The sequence below is a fragment of the Pollachius pollachius genome (genome assembly GCF_949987615.1).
Source record: "Pollachius pollachius genome assembly, chromosome: 2".
NCBI lineage: Eukaryota > Metazoa > Chordata > Actinopteri > Gadiformes > Gadidae > Pollachius > Pollachius pollachius.
This window is the reverse complement of record NC_136935.1, coordinates 6,774,659-6,796,940: the sequence shown is the minus strand read 5'-3', so window position 1 is coordinate 6,796,940 and position 22,282 is coordinate 6,774,659. Positions and strand designations below refer to the sequence as shown.

The window sequence follows — 22,282 nt, the reverse complement described above, 5'->3', positions numbered from 1 at the left end:
CGGCCCACTTACCAGGGACGACCCAGCCTCTTACCCCCATGGCTGGCCACCAGTCCGTCCCCTGATTCCCTCTCTGTGTGTGTGTGTGTGTGTCTCTCTCTCTCTCTCTCTCTCTCTCTCTCTCTCTCCCTGCCCCCCCCCCCCCCCCCCCCCCCCCCTGTCTCTACGTGTCTCTCTTGCTCCACGGTTCCCTATAGGAGGAAGGAAGTGCGTTTAATAGCCTTCTTTTTCCGAATCCTCCAAGCTAGGAGGATTTGCGATCAAAGTGATCAGTTCTGCCGGGTTCCAGGGAAACCTGTTAAGCACCAAACGTTCACAGAGGGGAAATGGCTTCCGGCCGGTGAGTGATTCTTTAGATTCACGTGACGAGCTAATGTGTCGGTAAGCTGCTGTCCAGCAACGGCCATGAGTGGAATCAGGTTTTTCTAAGTCTAAATGTAATGAAAAAGAGATTACATCGGTTTTCAGACGAAAATACACTTCTGTTTCTCAGATTGAAATCAATGACTTTAAAGAATAAAAAGTAAAATTAGCCGAGTGCTGATAGCAAAAAAAAAAATGAAAGCCCCCCCACAAATGTATTTAGAAGATATGGATTTTCTTTTTTTGTTTCCCTCACCTTTTCTGCTTGTGCTTTCTGATGCTGTTGTGCTGCTATCGATTCAGAGAGCACTGGTAATACAACTAATTTCTCAACTTCAGGCAGCTTATATACCGCCGGGCGTCTGGAGGTCTGGGGTCAAACGATTCAGCGGCGGAGGGGGCAACAAAGGCTAAACTAGCCTTGATTACCCCCACCCGGACCCCACCCTGTTCTGCTGCCCACACCTAATTCTATTGCCTCTTACATCCCCGGATCCACAATGGAGCAAAGGACCGTCTGTCTCGAGAGTGGCTCCGAGGGAGAATTGCCTTGCTGGAGCTCAGCAGCCCGGCTTCTGTGCAGGCAGGCAGAAAGATGAGCAGAGGAGTGTAATTGCAACGTGTGAATAGGACACTTTTCTCTTAAATCCCATTTGGTGTGTGTGTAGCTGAGTGTATGTGCCTCAGAGTATGTGTGCCTGTGTCTGTACCTGTGTGTGTGTGTGTGTGTGTGTGTGTGTGTGTGTGTGTGTGTGTGGGTGGGTGGGTGGGTGGGTGTGTGTGTGTGTGTGTGTGTGTGTGTGTGTGTGTGTGTGTGTGTGTGTGTGTGTGTGTGTGTGTGTGTGTCTGTGTCTGTGTGTATGTGTGTGTGTGTGTGTGTGTGTGTTTGTGTCTTCATACCTGTGTGTCGGTGTGTGTGTGTGTCTGTGTGTGTTTGGACCAGTGTGTGTGTGTGTGTGTATGTGTCGTGTCGGTGTATGTGTCTGTACCTTTGTGTGTGTGTGTGTGTGTGTGTGTGTGTGTGTGTGTGTGTGTGTGTGTGAACCAGTGTTTGTGTACCTGGGTGTGTGTACCCGTGTGTTTCTGTACCTGTAGGTGTGTGTGCGTGTATATGTACCTGGATTTGTGTACCTGTTTGTTTCTGTACCGGTGTGTGTGTGTGTGTGTGTGTGTGTGTGTGTGTGTGTCTGTGTGTGTGTGTGTGTGTGTGTGTGTACCTGTGTGTGTGTGTGTGTGTGTGTGTGTGTGTGTGTGTGTGTGTGTGTGTGTGTGTGTGGCATCAAACAATTTTGCTGAAGAACTGTGGAGGAACTCCAGGCCTGAGCTAACCCAGACAGGACAGTATGTGACATGGTTAACAGACAGGATGTGACCCATGACCTCTTAACAAGCATGGGTATGCAATGTTTAGGGTTAGCGTAGCAAGCCCTCTTTGTCTCCTCAGCCAACAAACACAGCTCATGTTCAACTACAGACGCAACTGGTATGGACTAATTCAAGTGTTATGTTTGAAGGAATCATGTTTGCTGTTTTCTGTTTGATTTGGATCTGGTTTGAATATAAATGTGAAGTCCAAGCTAAATGTAATGGAAATGCTGGCAATTGATACTGATTAAGTTTGTAAACCAAGCAGCAATTATTTTGGGATAACATGAGATGTTTAGTTTAATGATTATGATTTAGATGCATACTGATGTGGAATGTGATTTGATTTGTCCTTTTGTTTATCTTGAAGGTTATCAACCTATTCTTCACCTGAAATTCCACCCTTTGTGCCATCAATCTGCTACTTCACCCAATTCCATACAAATATCCAATGTTTCAAGAACCATCAAATCCATCTCAAAGAAAAGAAATCACCAGAACGGAATAGAGTTGTCCCTTTGCATTATTGTGTGTTGAACAAGCCTTTTTCAAGTTTGGGCAGAGCTGAAATTACTTTTAACATCTGGATAACTTGACAGTTGATAACCAGCTCATATCCAGCGTGGCAGTGAAGACCCCAGGATTAAAGCCTGAAGAAAGGAAAGCTGTCATCGCAAAGGGAGAAATGACTGGGAAAAACAATGGCGAAGGAAGCTCTTGGGAAAACAGTGAAAGAGCTGAAGCAAAAGAGGACCTTGGCTAGAAGTGCCTTCACCAAACAAGCCAACTTCCTGAGCAGAACGTCAGGAAACTTGGCAAAAGCTGAACTACAAGAGGAGTTCAAGAAGCTCACGTCACTGGCAAGGAACATCGAGGAAACAAATGATGGCTACAGGGCTGGACTACTGGCAGACCTTGAAGCTGAGACCGATGAAGGTGAAGAAGTCAAGCCGGACGAACAGCAGCAAAAAGACCTGGAAAAGGTAACAGAGGAGTGCGATGCAAAACAGGATGAAGTCCGAAAAACAGTCCAAAACAACCTCTGGCCGAGATATGTTGAAGATGAGGTTGGAGCTGCAATAGAAGAGGCAGAGACAGCCTGTGAAGAACTTCAGGGAATACCTGTTTCCACCGTGAATAGAGATGGCTATGAGCTACGGTGAGACAGTGTGAAGAAGCAAATCCAGGGTGCTGCTACAAGCCTATCGGAGTGGGAGATGTGGATTCCAGCGGCACAGAAGGCAAGTCTGGAGGACAGAGTAAAGAGCTGAAATCTTTAAAGACCAGCCTTGAAGCGAGGAGAGCAGAATTTCTCGCAATTACTTTGGGATAACATGAGATGTTTAGTTTAATGATTATGATTTAGATGCATACTGATGTGGAATGTGATTTGATTTGTCCTTTTGTTTATCTTGAAGGTTATCAAACTATTCTTCACCTGAAATTCCACCCTTTGTGCCATCAATCTGCTACTTCACCTAATTCCATACAAATATCCAATGTTTCCAGAACCATCAAATCCATCTCAAAGAAAATAAATCACCAGAACGGAATAGAGTTGTCCATTTGCATTATTGTGTGTTGAACAAGCCTTTTTCAAGTTTGGGCAGAGCTGAAATTACTTTTAACATCTGGATAACTTGAGTGTGTGTGTGTGTGTGTGTGTGTGTGTGTGTGTGTGTGTGTGTGTGTGTGTGTGTGTGTGTGCGTGTGTGTGTGTGTGTGTGTGTGTGTGTATGTGTGTGTGTGTGTGTGTGTTTGTGTGTGTGCGTGCTGGCCTCCAATTGGCCTCTTCCTATGATTGCCGGGCGTCCATCAGAGCCCCTTTGATCCAATAAACGAACAGCTGTAAATACCTGACTGAGATTACACACTACTACCACCGCCGCAAATGGCCCCTTTCAGCACCCTGGCCTACACATCATCATCCCTCTCTCTCCTCTGTCACTCACCCTCTGCTTTTATTAGCACTGTCTCTTTCCATTCAACTTGGACTGCGTATCTGTATCGCTCTCTCTCTATCTGTCTAGCTCTAATTCTCTTTTCACTGTTATTTTAAAACTTTCATTAGCAGAGATGTTTGTCAAATCCAATATCTTCAGAACCAAATATTAGGTATATTTACTGAGCACCCATGTCTCTCTGTGTCTCTGTGTGTGGTTGTTTTTCTCTCTCTCCCTCTATCTATTTGTCTATCTTTGTTTGCCTCTGTCCCTCTATCTCTCTCTCGCTCTCTCTCTCTCTCTCTCTCTCTCTCTCTCTCTCTCTCCCTCACTTCCCCTCTCTGTCTCTCCCCCAGGGGACAGAGCTGAATGACGACCGCACCCCCTCGGACGCCATGGTGATGACCACCTTCACCATCCTGCTGATCGACCGGAACGACAACGCCCCCACCTTCAACAGCTCCGAGTACCGCGTGCGCATCACCGAGCTGGCCCAGGTGGGCTTCGCCCTGCCCCTCTTCATCCAGGCGGAGGACAAGGACGAGGTGGGACCCCCCGCTGTAGACTGCGCACAGCATGTGTGGCTGTGTGGGACTGGCGGGTGGGACTGGCGGGGGCGTTTGTGTGTGTAGGGGTATGTGTGTCTATCTGTTTCTGTGTGGGTGTGTGTGTCTAAATGTATGTCTAGGGGTGTGTTTGTGACGGTGGTGTGTGTGTCTATTTGGGGCAGGGGGTGTTTGTGTCTCTGTGCAGGTGTGTCTGTTTGGGTGGTGGCGTGTGTGTCTATTTGGGGAAGGGGGTGTTTGTGTCTCTGTGCAGGTGTGTCTGTTTGGGTGGTGGCGTGTGTGTCTATTTGGGGAAGGGGGTGTTTGTGTCTCTGTGCAGGTGTGTCTGTTTGGGTGGTGGTGTGTGTGTGTTTGGCGGGGGGGGGGGGTTGGCGGGGTTGGTGAGGGTGATGCTGAATGTATTTGGGGTGTGTGTGGGGGCGGGGGATTGACTGTGTACGGGGAGGTGTGTGTTTGTTTGTGACGCTAGAGAACATCTCAAGACCATGCCCAACAGTGTAACATCCATTGTCTTCAACCTTTTATCAAGCATTGTCCAGACTCCTAACCAAGACACACAAACTGCCGCACAAACAAACACACACAAACACACACACACACACACACATACACCAACCAACACAATCTCCCTCATGTCGCCTCTTCTCCATTCCCACTCCGCCCCTCACGAGCGAGCGAGCTCATCCGCACTCTGCGCCCTGGCTTTGCCGTCCGGCCTCCGACGACGACGACAATTTAATTTGGGTTGGAAAAGACGTGGAGGGGGAATTAAATTATAGCTAACGAGAAAAATCAATCACATGGTTTGGAGATAAGCTGAGAGCTAGTCAGAGCTGATGGTTTCTGGCCCCGCCACCATCAGCGTGGCACTTGACAGATAAGTGCGAGTGGTGTGGACGGAGAGAAAGATGGAGGCGGAGGGAAGGCAGGAGGCGACGCACACAGGAGAGAGACACGCGCAAAGGGAAGAGAGATGACGAGTGTGTCTGCGTGTGTCTGTGTTTACACTCCATAACTAATGGTAGGGAGGGCAGACCTCAGGCTGCCTTGTACGGTACACAGGTGGAGGGAAGGAGGCACAGGAGTCAGAAGAGGTTTAAGGTGGAGCTGAGCGATGTGTCTGTGTGTTATTGATGAGGGTGTGAGGGGGGGGATGGTTGTTTTGGATGTGTGTGTGTGTGTGAGTCAGTGATTGAGTGGGTGAGTGAGAGGCAGAGAGGATCGCTGTCCACCAACAGGTATTACCAGAGACGCCATCGTTTTTGTTTCTTTTATATCGAAATCACAAAAATGTGTTGCATTGAATTGACATCACATGACTTTGTGGTTTGATAACATCGCTTGTCACACTCCCTCCCTTGCTGTCGATGACAGTTACAGTCTAGAAGCCTTTGTGCTGAATATGTTATCGCCCATGTTGTTCCCCCTTTAACTAGCTCCTCTCACATCCAAATGTTTAAGTACGACTTTCTTTGATAAACGTCACCGTTTCATATCGATGACACATCACATCGATGTCATTCAGTGTCACATTGGCAGAGGAAGTATAAGAAGCAGCTAGTATGATTGCCCTCTCTGCCAACTTGCCAACAAGAATAGCACACATATACGAGCAGGGAGGGGAGTAGGGCTTTCTGATCGAGACACACAATGTTCTCTCCAGCTCGGGGCTCTGTGGAGAAAATAGTGATGATTTTGTTGTTAAAGGGGTTGTATTATGCCAAACAGCTGTAAGTGTGATGAGCCGTTTAAAGCCGTTTGAAAATCGACCTTTTCCTGTGTTTTAGTGACATCACAAGTGGGCGTGTCCACGTAGATGCATGACTTGTAACGGCTGATCAAACACACACCCTTTAATTTACACCTGACTCCGCCGTTTCAAATCCTAGAGGACATCCCACCTTCTGAAGGTCGGATGATGATGACCTTCTTATGGTGATGAACCAAGGCTCGTTAGTGCTGAGTGGAACTTTACCTGGACGGTTGTGGAACCGGTCCTCTTCATCAGTCTGACCCCCCCTCCCCCCTTAATGCCAAGAATGGCTTGTCATTCTGGTTTCTGTACTCTAGCATGGGAGCCTCACATTTATGTCAGTAAATGTGAAATCCTCCATCCTAATATCTTATTAGCAATCTCCAGAACCAGCTCATCCCTCCTCCCCTTTCACTACTTTCCTCCTCTACCTCCTTTCTGCACCATTGTCACACATGAAGTCCTATCCGGGGGTTCCAAACAAAACCAGCACATCACCCCAACGTCCATCCATCTCCACAGTCTCCCGGCCGAGTCTGTAGCGCTTCCACAGTCCTCCAGCCGTCCCCTATACATGACACGTGCCTCTGGTCATCTGACAGAGAACCCGGTCCCCACTCCACACTCTCCCCACGGCAGGCTGCATGACTGCAGCTGAACATTTGGTGTGGCTGCCCCCACCTTCTGGAGCCCTCCCTCCCTGTGGAGAGCCGCAATGCCGGGTCTATTAAACCCTGAAAAAAGAGAGCTGGAGAAGAGCTATTACTCCGGCCAGGCCTATGGTCTTAGCGGCTGAACTTCCGCCCAATTGTAACTTTTCGTTTCCTTTCTCTTTTTCTTTTTTTCTCTCGTTTACTCGGTTTTCTCGTCTGGCTGTTTAATGCCTCGGGAACACATAAAGGCCCCTCTAAAATCAAGTTATCTTTTTTATTATTATTATTATTGACCCATAAAGGAATATATTTTTTTTTTTCACAGCAAAAATCAAATAATGTCCTGTGTATGAAAGGGGTTAAGAGGCAAATATGGAGCTTCCTCTCTGGTGCTACTGGAGCATTTGTAGTCATTTGAATTTATTCTATTATTAACCATTTCCATCCTGTTATTGTCAATTAATCTGTAAAAATTTGATACAGATTATTCATAACCAAATGATAAGATCAAATGTCAAATAATATCCAATGTCAAAAGGAGTATGCCTCTTTCTGGGCCTTTCCTGGTACTTTGACCACCAAAAGTATTCATAATCAGTGATTCCTGTAGATTCCTCGGACGATCTCCCTTTCTACCTCCCTTCTTAGTGGAACCTCAACTTAGTAACTCCTTTTTGTTGTTTTTTTTGCTTTGCTTTTATTTGTTTTTATGTCCCAACACCAACTTATCTAAGTTGGTGTTGGAACGTCTTCAGTGGCATTCACACTTCACTAAACCCCCCTCTCTCTCGGTGTCAGCCTTCACAGGCAGAGCCTCTTCAGACTAGGACTAAGTGCTGGTCGCCCCTCCCTTTCTCTCTCTCTCTGAGCCGAGAGAGAGAGAGAGAGAGAGAGAGAGAGAGCCCATCTCTGCACAGCCTTGCCCTGCCGACTGAAAAAAGGAATCAACCTGCAGCAGCACAGAAGTGTCTCTGCGAAAAACTTTGTGGCAGTCGGCCTCTGACAGCAGGCTTTTATTGGAGGGTTTCAGAAGGCAGAAACAAATAGATGGGCAATTACGTTCACGGGTAGTTGGAGGTGTCATCCCTGCATATTGGACGTGCTTTTTGAATGGGAGTCATCACCCACAATCGTTCTCCCGGTGGCGGTGAAAAACAAAAACAAGGAGGCCATTTCAAACCGCCGCCATAATGCCAATCAAGCCAGCCACTTGTAGCCCTGCGCGGCCTCAGTGGCGCCCAGAGATTGGACTACTCAGGAGCAGGCTCCCATCGCGGCCGGCTGCATAGCGGGGGCTGGGGAGGACAAGAAGGGACTCCGCGCCGAGGAGAAGGGCTACTGCAAGTGCGTACTGCCTTCGGAGGGTGTGGCATCCTTCTGAGGCGTGTGCAGTGACTCGGCTTTGATGCATCGGGGCGGGGGAAGACCCCCACAGCCGGGTTCCGATGTGAGGGATGGGGTTGACTTGACGATGGTAGGGTAGGGCTGGAACACGAGGGCGCTAGCCATGCGACGTGACGCTACATTAGTCATATGCAGAGTTGCTCTTTTATGTGAGCTGAATTGTACTGTGGTTACATTTACGTGTAGGGCATTTAGCAGACGCTTTTAACCAAAGCGACCTACAATGGTTCACGCATTCACACACTGACGGCCGAGTCAACCGTGCAAGGCACGGTTGACAGCCAGCTCATCAGGAGCAGTTAGGGTGAGGTGGCTTGCTCAGGGACACCTCGACACTAGAGGAGGAGCCGGGGATTGAACTAGCAACCATCCGGATACAAGTCAACCTGCTCCACCTCCTGAGCTAAGCTGACCCCTGTGATGCTACGTAGTGGCGAGCATTTACACCGCACTGTAACTACATGCACACAAGCATTAACAATGTTATCACCCCTGCTAAGCGATGTGAAAGAATACCTAGAAACTAAGCTAATCCCACCTTTGTTTGACTGAACATGCTGTTGTGTTCAGTCTCCAGGATCTCCTCCTTCCCTGAAACAGAAGACTCAAAGCAAACGTTTACTGGACTCCAGTTGTCTCTCTGTTGAGTGCCATTTCCCTGGTTGATCGACGTGTATGGAGAGAAGCATTGACACATCTTAATCAGCTTAGCTAACCTTTGGGCATTGCTGATGGGGTAGTTAAGCGCTTGTGTGTGTGTTTGCGTGTGTGTGTGTGTGTGTGTGTGTGTGTGTGTGTGTGTGTGTGTGTGTGTGTGTGTGTGTGTGTGTGGTTGTGTGTAGTTGTGTTATTGGCTCCTTTCCTGATAAATTTCGACCTCTGACCTTCCCGGCTGGGAGAGATGGAGAGAGAGAGAGAGAGAGAGAGAGAGATAGAGAGAGAGAGAGAGAGAGAGCAAAGGCAAGCAAACATTGCGATTGACAGATAGGAGCCCTTGCAGAGATAATGCTGAATACCGCTGCACATTCAACAGGTGGTCGTCGGCCACGTCAACACATTCATGAAAGCCAGTCCCATCTCCCCATCCATACGTTAATGCACTCCCTCACCTGTCTCTCTCACGCATTACAGCCAGTCTCACATTAACCCCATCCGTACGTTAACGCACTAACTCACCTGTCTCTCTCACACATTACAGCCAGTCTCACATCGACCCCATCCGTACGTTCACGCACTAACTGTCTAACCTGGCTCTCTCACGCACGCCCTGGTCTGTGTCTGAGTCTGTGTCTCCGTGTGCTCCTCCAGGGGGTGAACAGCATGTTCCAGGTGGTCCTCACAGGGAACAACTCGGACCACTTCACCATCTCACCCACGGCGGTGCAGGGACGGGCAGACATCCGCGTGCGCGTGGCGGTGCCTTTGGACTACGAGAACCTCCGCAGCTACAGCTTCTCTGTGAGTTCAGCTCCGAACGAGAGTGCTGGGGTTATAGTTATTATTCTAGTGCTATTCTAGTTCCTGATCCATTTTCGCAAACCATTTTATTTGTTTTATTTTTTCCTTTAATTGGTCGAAGAGAGCTTTTATTTTGAAGGTCTCATCAACTGCTGTGAGTGGCTTTTTGTAAGTTTTTTCAACAAATGAAACTTTCTCCTCCTTTTAAGTTGCACATCCTTCCGATTATTGTTTGAGGAACGCCCTGAACACTTCTAGTCTAAAGAATAAAAACATAAACATGCATGTCATTTTCGTTGTTTTCCGTCGTCCAATCAGGTGACTAGAGAGGCAGGCTTTGTGGTTGTAAGGACAACAAGTGTAAACAACATGGAGGACAAACTAGTGCTAGTGCCCTCAGCCTGTCCATATGCAGATGTTTAGATAAATAATAAATGTTTAAATAGATGTTAAAAAGGCGGGTAGACTAAGAACAGAAGATCTGACTTTTCTTTGTAGATATAACAGAAATGTAATATGTGATGAAACCTCTGTTGCTAGTAACGACCACGACTTACGTCCCGAAATGTGGCGTAATGAAGGAAAGAACCAGTTGATTCACTGGCTGTTTATTGGGCTCAGAGCTATTATTTGTCTTCTTCTGATACATAAACATGGCAGAGCAAATGCCGCTGCCTCCCTATCCATCAATATGGGTCTCTGTCAACGTCCAGACTGGTGTGTGTGGAGACCACTGTCCAACACCAAGGATTGGACCTTCATTATATCTATCTTCTCCAGCGAGTTTTTGTTTATTTGTTTGGACACAGGACTCCATAAGACGGCAGAATCACATTTTCTCCGCACCACATTCCTGTTTGAACTGTGAAATTGATACTTTGTCAGCTCACTTTAACCCACTTGTTTACGGAATCAGATGGTTGGTCCTTCTCAAGATCACAGAATATAGGAAGAAAGTCGGCAAATGTCTATGCAGACACTGAAACATAGACATATCACATGCATTAGATTCAATCCTTAATGACAGCTACAGGGCATACATCACTGAAAAAAAAGTGTGCAACGTGCCGAAATAGTCTGCCATCAGTACATTGTGAAAATGTCAACATGGACATTTTCTCTGACGGAAAAATCTCTGACAAAAAGCTGCCTGTTTTGTTAGTCGGTTAACTGTGAAAATGTCACTACAGACACCTGAACAGACATTTAATATCTAAAACAGAGTCAATGCCTTTGATCCATTCAGCAGCCACAGATGTGTCTTGCTGCCTTCCACAGTGCTGTCTGCCGAAAAAGGGCACAAAAGCAAGCAAGAAGCACATTTTGTCCGTCAGTACACTGTGAAAATGTCAGTTCGGACACCTGAAATGTAGTCATATCGTAACTAAAACATAACTATCATAGCCTTAACACCAGATGTACCTCCTCTTCCCAGCTCTACGCCAACGAGTCCATGTCGGACCACGTGGGCTTCGCCCGCATCTTCATCGACCTCATCAACGAGAACGACAACCGGCCCATCTTCAGCCAACCCGTGTACAACATCAGCCTGCCCGAGAACACGCCCACCGGCACGCCGCTGATCCGCATCCTGGTGAGTACCGCGGGGGGGGGGGGGGGGGTGTTCCGTGCGGGTCCCCATGCAGGGCGTATCAAACTGGGGATGAAGTGAAAGCATCCCTGACACTCACACTCCCACACATGGTCATCATGGAACATGCTTTGAAAAATGAGCCCAGGATCAATCGTTTTGTAAGTACTTCAAAATGTAAGTACTTTGTTACATTTTTATACAAGTATATTGAAGTATATGTATTTGTAAGTATTTTAGTATATTTAAATATAATTAAATACTTAAGTATTTAGGTATATTTTGCTGACCGGTTTAAATACATGACATTTACATTTACATTTACATTTAGGGCATTTAGCAGACGCTTTTATCCAAAGCGACTTACAATAAGTGCATTTGTTACAATAAGTACATTTGTCATAAGAAGTGAAACAATATATCGCTGTCGGTACAGTAAAGATGTTCATAGAACCAAGTGCAAGTATTACAATCGCTAGGCTAACCCATTCCCCGTGTAAAGCAGCGATAGCAGCTACTGTAGATGCTACACAATTAAGTACCTTGAATAAGTGCAATGTACAAGTGCCAGGACGTACAACATTCAATGGTGGCTGTGCATTGGTTTCTATGCAGAGTCGAAATGACACACTGAGACAATACACAGATGATAAAAACATCATCTGTGTATTGTCCCCCCCCCCTGTCAGGCCCTTAATGGGGGTCCAATCAGATGCCTCAGGACAATGCTTTAAGGGGTTCTGACCTTGGTCCCGGTGTCCTTCCCCCACCTTGCCGGGGTTCTGCATTGTTCCTCTCCCCCCTCCCCCCACTGTATCTCGTAAGTGAGCGTGATTATTCGTTCCCCATTCATTCCCGTGACAGAACATCCCCTACCACGCTGGATACAACAGCGAGGGAACACAAGGGAAAATCAATAACGTTTATAGACTGGGCCGCGCTGATGAAATGGAGATTGGGGCCCAATCTAGCAGCCAATAGGTCTGGCTGGGGCTGGCCCCCTAACGCTCCACCGCACCGGGCGGCCCCTAGTATCTTCTATCGCAGGGGGTGGGGGTTTGGGTGGGGGGGGGGGCACTGAGGTGGAAGTAAGAGGAGATGTGATGGTTCTCTCTGCCAGAGAATCGAACTGGCGGGAGATGACAGCGTGGGCCGGCTCTGACGGAGAAGAGGATGTTCTATCGCACTGACATGCGGGCCGGTGGCCAACACACACGCACACACACACACACAGACACACACACACACGCACACCTATACAGACATGCGCACTCACACACACACGCACACCTATACAGATGTGCGCACTCACACACAGTGAATCCACAAATGTTTTCCAAACATATTGTTCTAGCCTTTAAATGTGTAGCTTAGAGCAAGCCAAACTCTGGCTGTGTGATTCAAAAACATAAAGAAGTAAAAACACAACACAACAAATAGAATAGAATGGAAAATGGCTGTAAATGTTTCATGGGCTAGTTAGATTCAAGCCCGCTTGGTAACTGAATTTGGCATTTTTGTATATTTGGAATTCAAAACCTTTACCCAAATGGAGCTGATGTTTCCAAATGTGTTAATAATAGTATACTCTGTTAGAAAATGGCACTAAAAGAATAAAGCAGTTGTGTCTGATAAAATGTGTTACCGACATGCTGATATAACAACAACACATTGCGACATGAGAGACAATGTTCCATACGTTATGTTATCATATGTCAAAGTCTGTATATTAGGTATACATTTTGACAGAAAATATAAAACAAGAGACGCAAACCATTGGAAAAAGGGTTCGGTGATGAGAACAATGAGCAATCTGCCGAGCGCAAAACCGCCCCTTAACTGACCTCCCCCACTTACTCCCCGGTGTTGGTATGGTCCGTCATTCCTCTTCAGGTGGTTAAGTGGTTCATTCACTCCACTCTCTCCCCTTCTCCACCAACATGGAACGGGCTCCGTTCCAGTGAACGCTCCTAATTTGGGACCGTCCGGAGCATTCCGACCAAATAAATTGGTTTGGAGCCCAGAAAGTTAGTTCCCAGCCGGAACCCAGAAAAAGCAGGTTTTCCTTGACCTAAAGGGAGGATGGGAAGAGCATGCTACTGTTTAGACCTGGTATGCAATTTGCAATGCCCTCTGATGATGATGCATCCTTGATCACAATGGTTCCGCTCAGAACTGGTGAGAACACGAGCTGGTTCACTGATGGGAAAATGGACTGCATTTATACAACGTATAAATGCATTTATCTATCCAGTGGCCACTCAAAACCCCTTTACAACATTCACCCATTCATGTACACATTCACACACTGAAAGCGGTGTCAACCATGCAAGGCGGCAGCAGCCCCAACACCTCGACACTTAGCCAGGAGGAGCCAGGAATCGTACTAGTAACCTTCCGGTTACTAGACAACCTGCTCTACCACTTGAGCCACATGCTGCCCCTCAAGCCTTGGTTCCTAGATCCTGAAAGGAACCAGTTAATGAACCAGTTATTTTGATGGGAAAGGGCTGAGAGAAGTTCCTTGAACCTGGTGGCATTTGCTCAAGAATAAACCAAGCACATCCCAAAAGAACAATGCGCGATGTATCTCTTCCACACCGTTCTCCATTTGGTTTTCATCCTGCCTCTTCACACCGGTCTCTTCACCACGTATGTCAGTCCTGTGTGTTGATGATTGCTCATCATGTATGACCCTGCTACTGTTTGAGTATTTAAATCAGATGTTTGGCCGCATCCCGCTCGCTGGTTTTCGATTGGTTCTGCTCTGCAACCAAATGGTGTTTGAGCGGCACAGAGCCGCATTCAACGTCGACTGAACGCTGTATACATCGCCCGTCATCAACCTGATCCCATCTCGAGTATCTGCGTTTATACATTCATGTCGTCCTCCCCCCCCACTGCAAAAATATTCATGGAATGTATGAATGCGTCTCCCCCTCCCTCGTCCCCGCCTCCTGACCCCCCCTCTGCACCGGCACCTTGTTTACCCTCTTGTCCCTGTGCGTCCACAATAATTACTGGAAGCCGCTCCCGAATCCCACGTGGGTCTAAAGTGTTTACGCTTGTTCCTCCGTGAGGAGAAGAGGCTTCACAGCTTTCGGAAAACCGCTCCCGACGAAGGATAATTCAAAAGGCGTTGCGTGGAACCTGAAGCCACTCTTCTGCTCCCCTTTTCCCTGGCTCGTATGGGAAGCGATCTACGCGGGGTGTGTGGGGAAGCAATGCAGAATGGGAATTATTGCCCAAAGAAAGTTGACATGGTTGGCATGCAGCGAACACGAGGCCGTCCCATTGTTGCTACCTGAGTAGTCGCACACTTTTCGGAGGTGCACAACAACAGGACAAATTGCTTTGCGTCCGCTCCACGAGGGTCGTAATTATGCCGTTCTGTCCCGGGTGCTGATGGCGGCACCGGGGCTGTGGCGGCGATAAATCTGAATTTAGTCAGCATATTAGCTCTCATATCCTCTTTGGCCTCTATGCCTCCGCACACACACACCTTCGCATACACATGCACGCACGCACCAACACACACGCACACACATACACACGCACGAACGCACGCTCACAGACACACAAACACATTCACACACACACACACAAACGCGCACACACACAAACCTTCCCACACACACACAAACGCACACACACACAAACCTTCCCACACACACTCAAACACACACACACACACACATACAAGCCCGCACACGCACACAAACACACACACACACACACACGTACACACACAAACGTGGACATTCCAACAAATGCACCAACAGTACACTGAGGTAGTGGATGTTTAATATTGATGGTTTGTAACAATACTTCAGTCATTATTAATATTTATTGTGATTTACTCTCTCCTCTACCCTTGAGACCCGCAATGCAAGCACCTGCTCGTATCCGGAGAATCGCATTCTCGCTCGCTGCCTCCTCCTTTGCTTTTTCAGTGTGTTTCATGTCTTATTTATTGCCTTCAATGTTTAGTTTTAGTTTTCTGTTCTTCTTCTTCTTCGTCCTACCATTAGCTCAGTAATGATTTTCAGGTGTTGCACCGTTAAACGTTTCTGCCCCCCCCCCCCTCTCTCTCTCTCTCTCTCTCTCTCTCTCTCTCTGTATCTATTTATCTTTCGATCTATCCGTCTATCTCTATCTTTCTACTTTACTTATATCTATCTCTCTGTGCATCTGTGTGCGTATCATGGATGTATACGGGCTCGTATCATGTGTGTGTGTATGTGTGTGTAGAAGTGAGTGGGATTGGAGCAGCATACAAAGGGACTTTGCTCCCTGTTTGGGAGGTGGAGTGGGCGTGCGATGCAGCTTTCCCCAAGACCCACCGACTGAGGCACCAGGCATGGACACACACCCCGGGCTGTGTGTTTGTCTGTGTGTGTGTGTGCTTGCGTGTGTGCTTACGTGCTTTCCCTTATGTATGATTGCGCATCTGCACGTGTGTGTGTTTGTGTGTGTGTGTGTGTGTGTGTGTGTGTGTGTGTGTGTGTGTGTGTGTGTGTGTCTTGGTGTCTGCGCGTACATGCACTGTGCGTGTGTGTGTGGTCAAATGTATGTTTGTGTGTCTGGATGTGTGTGCACGCGTGTGCATGCGGTGTGTGCGTGTGAGTGTGTGGTCACGCCACCACCCATCAAGTGGTTTATACGGCAGTGATATAAAAGCAGCTTATTGTGCCGTCAGCCCGCCGCGTGTTTTATGAGCACGATGCAGATGCCGGGTGTTTGGAGGCGGGCGGCCGCGATGATGATGATGATGATGATGATGATGATGATGATGACGGATGCCTCACGGCGCGACGGAACGAATTAGCTTGCGGAGGATGTGGCAAGCGGCAGAGCTGTGCCTTCCCAGGCTTTATAGGGGAAGCACTCACAACAGTCGTTATAATTCATTATCGTAATAAAGAGTGCGAGGTCTGACTCCCTTCTGCCAAGAGCCACGGTGCCGAGTCACTGTTGTTAATAATGGGCCCTGTTATTGGTGGCCCGGTAATTGGAGGAGGACGCTGTTGAAACTGGTGTAGTGGGTGGGGTGGCTGTGTGTGTGTGTGTGTGTGTGTGTGTGTGTGTGTGTGTGTGTGTGTGCGTGTGCGCATGTGTGTGTGCATGCGTGCGTGTGTGAGGGCCAACACACTGTTTATTTATTTGTTTGGAATCCACTGCTCCCCATGTCATGTCATGATTCTGATATCCCGGCAGACAACCCAAAGTCATTATACTGCAGCTTGTGTGACAGTTATCCTAAACACAGTCATTGCCATTAAAGTGCACCACAGAAAACCTTTTTATCCATCCTGTATCGATCCTGTCCCCCCTGTGTAGTTTCCCCTGTCTAGTTTGAAGCTTGTATGTTTGCTACGTAAAAACACTTGGCTAAAGTTGTCATTACCCTCCAATATGAATTGGATCTCCTAGTTTAGTGTTTAAAGCTGCTACTCAGACATCCATTAATCTTAATTGGGCTGCACTTTCACAAAGGATTTTCTGAAAAGGTATTGGTGGGTTTTTTTTACTTGACTTTACTCTCTCTCTCTCTCTCTCTCTCTCTCTCTCTCTCTCGCTCTCTCTCTATCTCCCTCTCTCTCTTTCTCCCTCTCTGTTCTGACGGGCCACAAGCTAATAGAGACCCTGCATGCTTCAGACAACAGACTGCTCACGCTCCCACCTCTTCCCTAATGGTTCAGGGAGATTGAGCTGTCGAGAAAAAAGAGCATTGTTACGTTACAAATGTCACAAAAAAAGTCCAGAACGGAAGTCACAGCCGACGGCCTCTTCACTGCACTGACACACCTGGATGGGTGAAATAATACAAAGACCAACTGCCACAAAGCCCAGGACCCTAAACTATGGACGATTATATTATTGAAAGCACTTATTGTATGTTGTACATCCTGGGACATAAAAAATAGTACTGAGCATTGTAAAGCATCTTATCCTATCTATCTTTGTTAGATAGCGACTGTTAGTGCTTGGCACTTGGTTCTATGAACATCACTACTGTACCGACGGCGAGATATTGTTTCTGTTTCTTCAAATGTACAAATGTACTTATTGTAAGTACGCTTTGGATAAAAGCGTCTGCTACATGCCCTCAATGTAAATGTAAATGTATTAGAAATGATAAGGCAAAAGATACAATGCCCTACTGATGCCGATTCCACGCAGAAGCACACCTTGGCCCCTGTTGTTTTGTAGGGGAAGTCTGGGGGCTTCTAATACGGCCCTGTCACGGCTCAGGGTCCCAGTCATGGCCCAGGGGCCCAGAGACAAAGACACAGCCAGGACCCCTTAATCTGGCCACTGCTGGTTCCCCGGTTCTGCTGGGAACAGGAACCCAGGCGTGTTTTGACCCCGGTAGTGAGACATGGATCCTAGTGGAGATTGATCTGTAGGCGCGCAGTGAGGGACTCAGGACGCACGGCGTTACGAGGAGAGAGCACGAGGTTAGATAACCGGAACCACGAAACGTCAGCATAGCGGTATCTTTATAATGCCAAATGCAATACACTGGCGGCACTGCGGTATGCGTCTGTGAGGTTCTGCTCACATACATGTGTGTGTGCGTGTGTGTGTGTGTGTGTGTGTGTGTGTGTGTGTGTGTGTGTGTGTGTGTGTGTGTGTGTGTGTGTGTGTGTGCATGCCGTGTTTGGACTGGTGATCAGGTCTATTTTGACAGCAGCTGGCCTGACAGCCTGTAATTGGTTTCCTCTTCCATGACTTCCTTTTCTCAAAGTCCTGGCAAAAGAAAAAAAAAAGGGCAATTTTTGGATCCTATCCATTTAAATTTCTGGTGGCTTCGGAGAGAGGAGTTTGGGAATCATCCTCCCCCTGCTCAGTCTGTGAGCGGGCGAGGTCGATCCCCTGCTCATGGGTTCCTGCCTCACTGTCAGGCCATTCAAAGAGATGAATACCTAGCACAGAGATGCTGCCAGGGAGATCAATATGAACAGAAAGATAATCATGATAAGCATAATTATAGCAATTTACAACACAAAATCAAAATTTCAAAAGTTTACGAACGTATGAATCATTTTGGTTTATTGATTGATTAAGATTTGATGTATGACTATTATATATATTATTTTGCTGGGAAATTGGGTATAATATTATCTGTTTTCTGATCTGTAATTGTTGGCCATCTTAATTGCTGATTGGTTTTGGCTGCAGACATTCAAAAGCTTGGTTTGATTTTTAGAAAATCTATCTTGTTGACCAAACTGCCTCCAAACAGTTTCTGTCTCAGCAACATGCATGCTGTTATTGGAATATCCAATGTGGATGTAGCAGTGCTAAAGCTCTCAAGACTTTCTTCAGACCTTGCAGAGAAACAGACACACAGACCCTTCTGCTGGAAGGAAAGCCATCATGTTGTAACTAAACCGGTCCCATGGAAAAGTGCCCTTCTCTCTGCAGTTATTGCCCGAGGATCAGGTGTCGGGGAAACACTGCTCTGCCCTGGTAATAGCTAGTGCACCGACTCTGTGATGCCACTCTTAAACTGTTTATTTCTGGTCTCACACTGATTGTATTTTGACTACGACACCGCTGCAGTCTGCCAATCGACTCCAGACAACGTTTATTCGGTGGGATAGGTTTTGTGTTCTCAGTTGGTGCTTGTTTCCTGCTCCAACATGTCACACTTGGTCAGTGTATGATTCCATCTAGTCAGAAGATACGGAGTCATTAATTTCTAGATGCAGCAGTTTTATGTGTCAGCTTTCAAGCTTCTGTTTATTCGTGTCTTGGCAGAAAATGCCTCACATAATTAGATATACCTTCTCTCATAGCCTTGTTTCTTTATTGTGGATTATATCTGTTATGTATGCAATGGATAGTCAACAGTATGCACTGTTAGTCCCATGCCTTAGGGGGCGCTCTACGGCACCTGTTAAGTGTAACATGTAACATTGTTCGGGTGCTAGTGAATCAGAGCTAAAATGGATGTCAAGTCTCAACCTGCATTCTTGGGTGTCTCAGTTACTGACTAAAGTTGTCCTTATATTATATCACAATCATAATATAAATTGGCGACGAGCAAGATCGGTCCGATCAGAGATCATATCATTGTCCCCGTCGGCCGTCAAGCCCAGGTCCGTGGGCAAGAGGAAGGCAGACATTGGGGATGGCGTAAGTGGAAGTGGAAGTATCAACATGTGCTGAATCGAGTTAAACACGAACCAGAACACGACACTATCTGACTGAAGAGTCTGACATCACAAGTCACAATCTATTAGCCGCCCCGCAGGAATGGCGTCTTCCTGTGATTCTCGGCCAACAAAAGGCAGTGTAGTGTTTTTTAAGTTGAAAGTCTTTGGCAAACAGTTTGCAAAGTGACTGGGCTGTCGCCGCCATGGTGATGGGTTGGCAAGGGGGTGGCAGTGAGACGTGAATGATGAGAAGGGGGAGACGAAGACAGAAGTGTGGGTTGGATCAGACTGATGCCTATCGTCTGTCCCGGTCTCCCTCTCTCTCTGTCTCTCTCTCTTTCTCTGCCTGTGTGTGTCTCTCTCTCTCTCTCTCTCTCTCTCTCTCTCTCTCTCTCTCTCTCTGCCTGTGTCTCTCTCTCTCCTCTCTCTCTCTCTCTGCCTCTGTGTCTCTCTTTGCGACTCCGACGCGGCTGGGCTGCGGCGTTCGGCGGGAGCATTAGCCCTCTGGCGGCGCGCGGCTGCTGTCAGCGACTCGATAGCTGTCACGCTAACACCCCCAGTGCTATCATCAGAGCACTTATGGGGCCGTCACTCACCTGCGGGAGAGGGGGAGGGGGCAGGGCCACGTCAAGGGGAAAGAGTGTGTGCCAAGAGCGAGATATGTAGAACTCGGCGACAAACAGACCTTCACAAGGAAGGGGCGGAGCTTGTTGTGTGTGTGTGTGTGTGTGTGTGTGTGGGTCTTAGTGTGTGTGGGGGTGGGGGGGTCTGCGGTAAGGGGGGTTGTAACGGACTGATGTAAAACGGAAAATGTACCTGTTACTATGAGGGGGAGTGCTGTCAGTAATGGGGGGGGGGGAGGGGGGGCAGTAATGGGGTCATATGAGGGTCTTGTGATGTCTTCCATTGCAAACCCCCCCCCCCCCCCCCCAACAACTACACACACAAACACACCTGTCAATCAGAGAGGTTTCTGGATGCTTTGGCCCGCTCTATGTTCGATTAGCTCTGTGACAACTCGCCTCAAAGGAGCCATTTGGAGTTTTTGTGGGAGACATTGATCTAGCAGCCAGGATGCTGATAGGGAACTATTTGGTGAAATTACAGGCTGGACCTAAACTTCATGACGGGACTTTTAATAAGAGAGGAGGAGAGAAACCGTGAGACCGCTCCACTCTTGCCTCCATCGGTGAGAAACAATCCACAGTTTGAGTGTGTGAAAGTGTGTGAGGGTTTTAAACATTGATAATCCTTCTACGTCTGTAATCCTCTACACACTGTGAACATACAAGCATGCATGGTGCTGCTGGATTTGGTCTGATTCAGGAGTGAAATGGACTCTTTATTGCATCTTGGTCTTAATCCAGTGTGTGCTCACACAGTCCACTTCCAAGAGGACAAACCGTGAAGAAACGCTACACGGTGTTAGAGGTTTTTTGTCTAGTGGACAGGACTCACCAAATCACATCTGGTCATGGACCTTAATGGCGTGATGACAGCACATTGCAATGCTGTCTTCTTCTTATTGGATTTTGGCGCTGCTACCGAGTGAAAAGCTTTCTAGGCGGCGGCCCGGTGTGAGAACCTGTGGGGATTTAATGTTGTGTTTCTTCCGTCTCGTCTCAGACAAGAGGGCCGTGATCGTGGTACCAAAGCAGAATGTCTGGAGTCTGGATGAGGGGCTTGCAGTGGGGTCAGCGCGTGCATGCACACACAGACGACCCCTCACATACACACAGAGCACTCTTTTAGGCTAAGTGTTACCGCCCGCAACGGACTGTATTATGGTCCCCATCTTACAGCCCGGTCGGGTCACCTTCCCTTCCCCTGTTCCCTTGGAAGTGGCAAACACTCTAAAGATAGCAATCTTTCTATAAGGTTGTAGTATATACTGTTGGTGGAAAAAAAAAACACACAAGGTGCACTAAAGGTCTGTTTGATGGACTAGGTCGGTAACACAGGAAAGACATTAAGTAGTACAATCACTGCTATGGTGGGTGCTGCTGCTGCATCAAAGCGGTGTGTCTCTGTGTGTGTGTGTGTGTGTGTGTGTGTGTGTGTGTGTGCGTGTGAGCAAGTGTGTGTTTGTGTGTGTGTGTCTATGTGTGTGTGTCTGTGAGCAAGTGTGTGTTTGTTTGAGCAAGTCTGTGTGAGCAAGTGTGGGTGTATTTTTATGTGTGTGTTATTTTGTGTGTATTTTTTATTTTGAGTGTTAATATTTGCTGTCCTATTTTCTGATTCTAAAAGCACACAGCATCATGTGAGTAAAAAGCACCAATGTGTTTGGTGTGTTTCGGTTGATCTAATCAACACCTAGGATGGGGAAGTATGGTTTCACAAGGTAGCCATATGATGCGCTCCTATAAATGACAATCCCCGGAAACATCCAGGAAACGTTACTGATGGATAATGTTGTGCAGCTGTTCCGGGGTGTATTTTCAGAATATATGCAAATGTGTGCAGACACTCTCAGACAAAAACTCACATAAGCACACACTCACACACACACACACACACACACACACACACACACACACAGCACACAAACCCAGGCGAATCATAAATTACATCAAAAGACTGACAGAAAACGAAATGAAAGACATTAAAAACGGCTTTGTGTTTTTCCCACACAGGCAACAGACGGAGACATTGGTACGTTTGGAACAGTGCATTACTTCTTCAACGAAGAACCAGACCAGTAAGAAACCGACACCTCAACACACACACACACACACACACACACAAACACACACACACACACACACACACACACGCACACACAAAGTGTGTATCGTTCTTACAACAATATATCATAAAATCACAATGGTGGCGGAAGTTCTGATGCACAGAAACTTTTTGTTTCCTCTTCTTGCTGTTGTTGTTCTTTCTGTAACAAGACTGCATCTCTGCCTGTGAAAAGAAACCATTCTCTATCTCTTTCTTCTCTATTGTATCACTTAGCTGTTAATTCATTTGACAAATGTTATGCATTGGAATGATTCTTGCACTTTCTGGGTTAAA

General features: G+C 47.2%; 1 protein-coding gene across 1 annotated transcript in view; it reads left to right on the top strand.

Annotated features, from left to right (window-relative positions):
* cdh23 (cadherin-related 23) overlaps positions 1 to 22,282 on the top strand; it is a gene marked incomplete at its 5' end in the record, with an annotated part of 162,057 nt that overhangs the window by 74,307 nt on the left and 65,468 nt on the right. The window contains 4 exons of the mRNA XM_079729051.1: positions 4,028 to 4,216; positions 9,356 to 9,505; positions 10,941 to 11,099; positions 21,895 to 21,959. Of these exons, the coding sequence (XP_079585177.1) occupies positions 4,028 to 4,216; positions 9,356 to 9,505; positions 10,941 to 11,099; positions 21,895 to 21,959 (563 nt within the window). The remainder of the gene's footprint in view (positions 1 to 4,027; positions 4,217 to 9,355; positions 9,506 to 10,940; positions 11,100 to 21,894; positions 21,960 to 22,282) is intronic.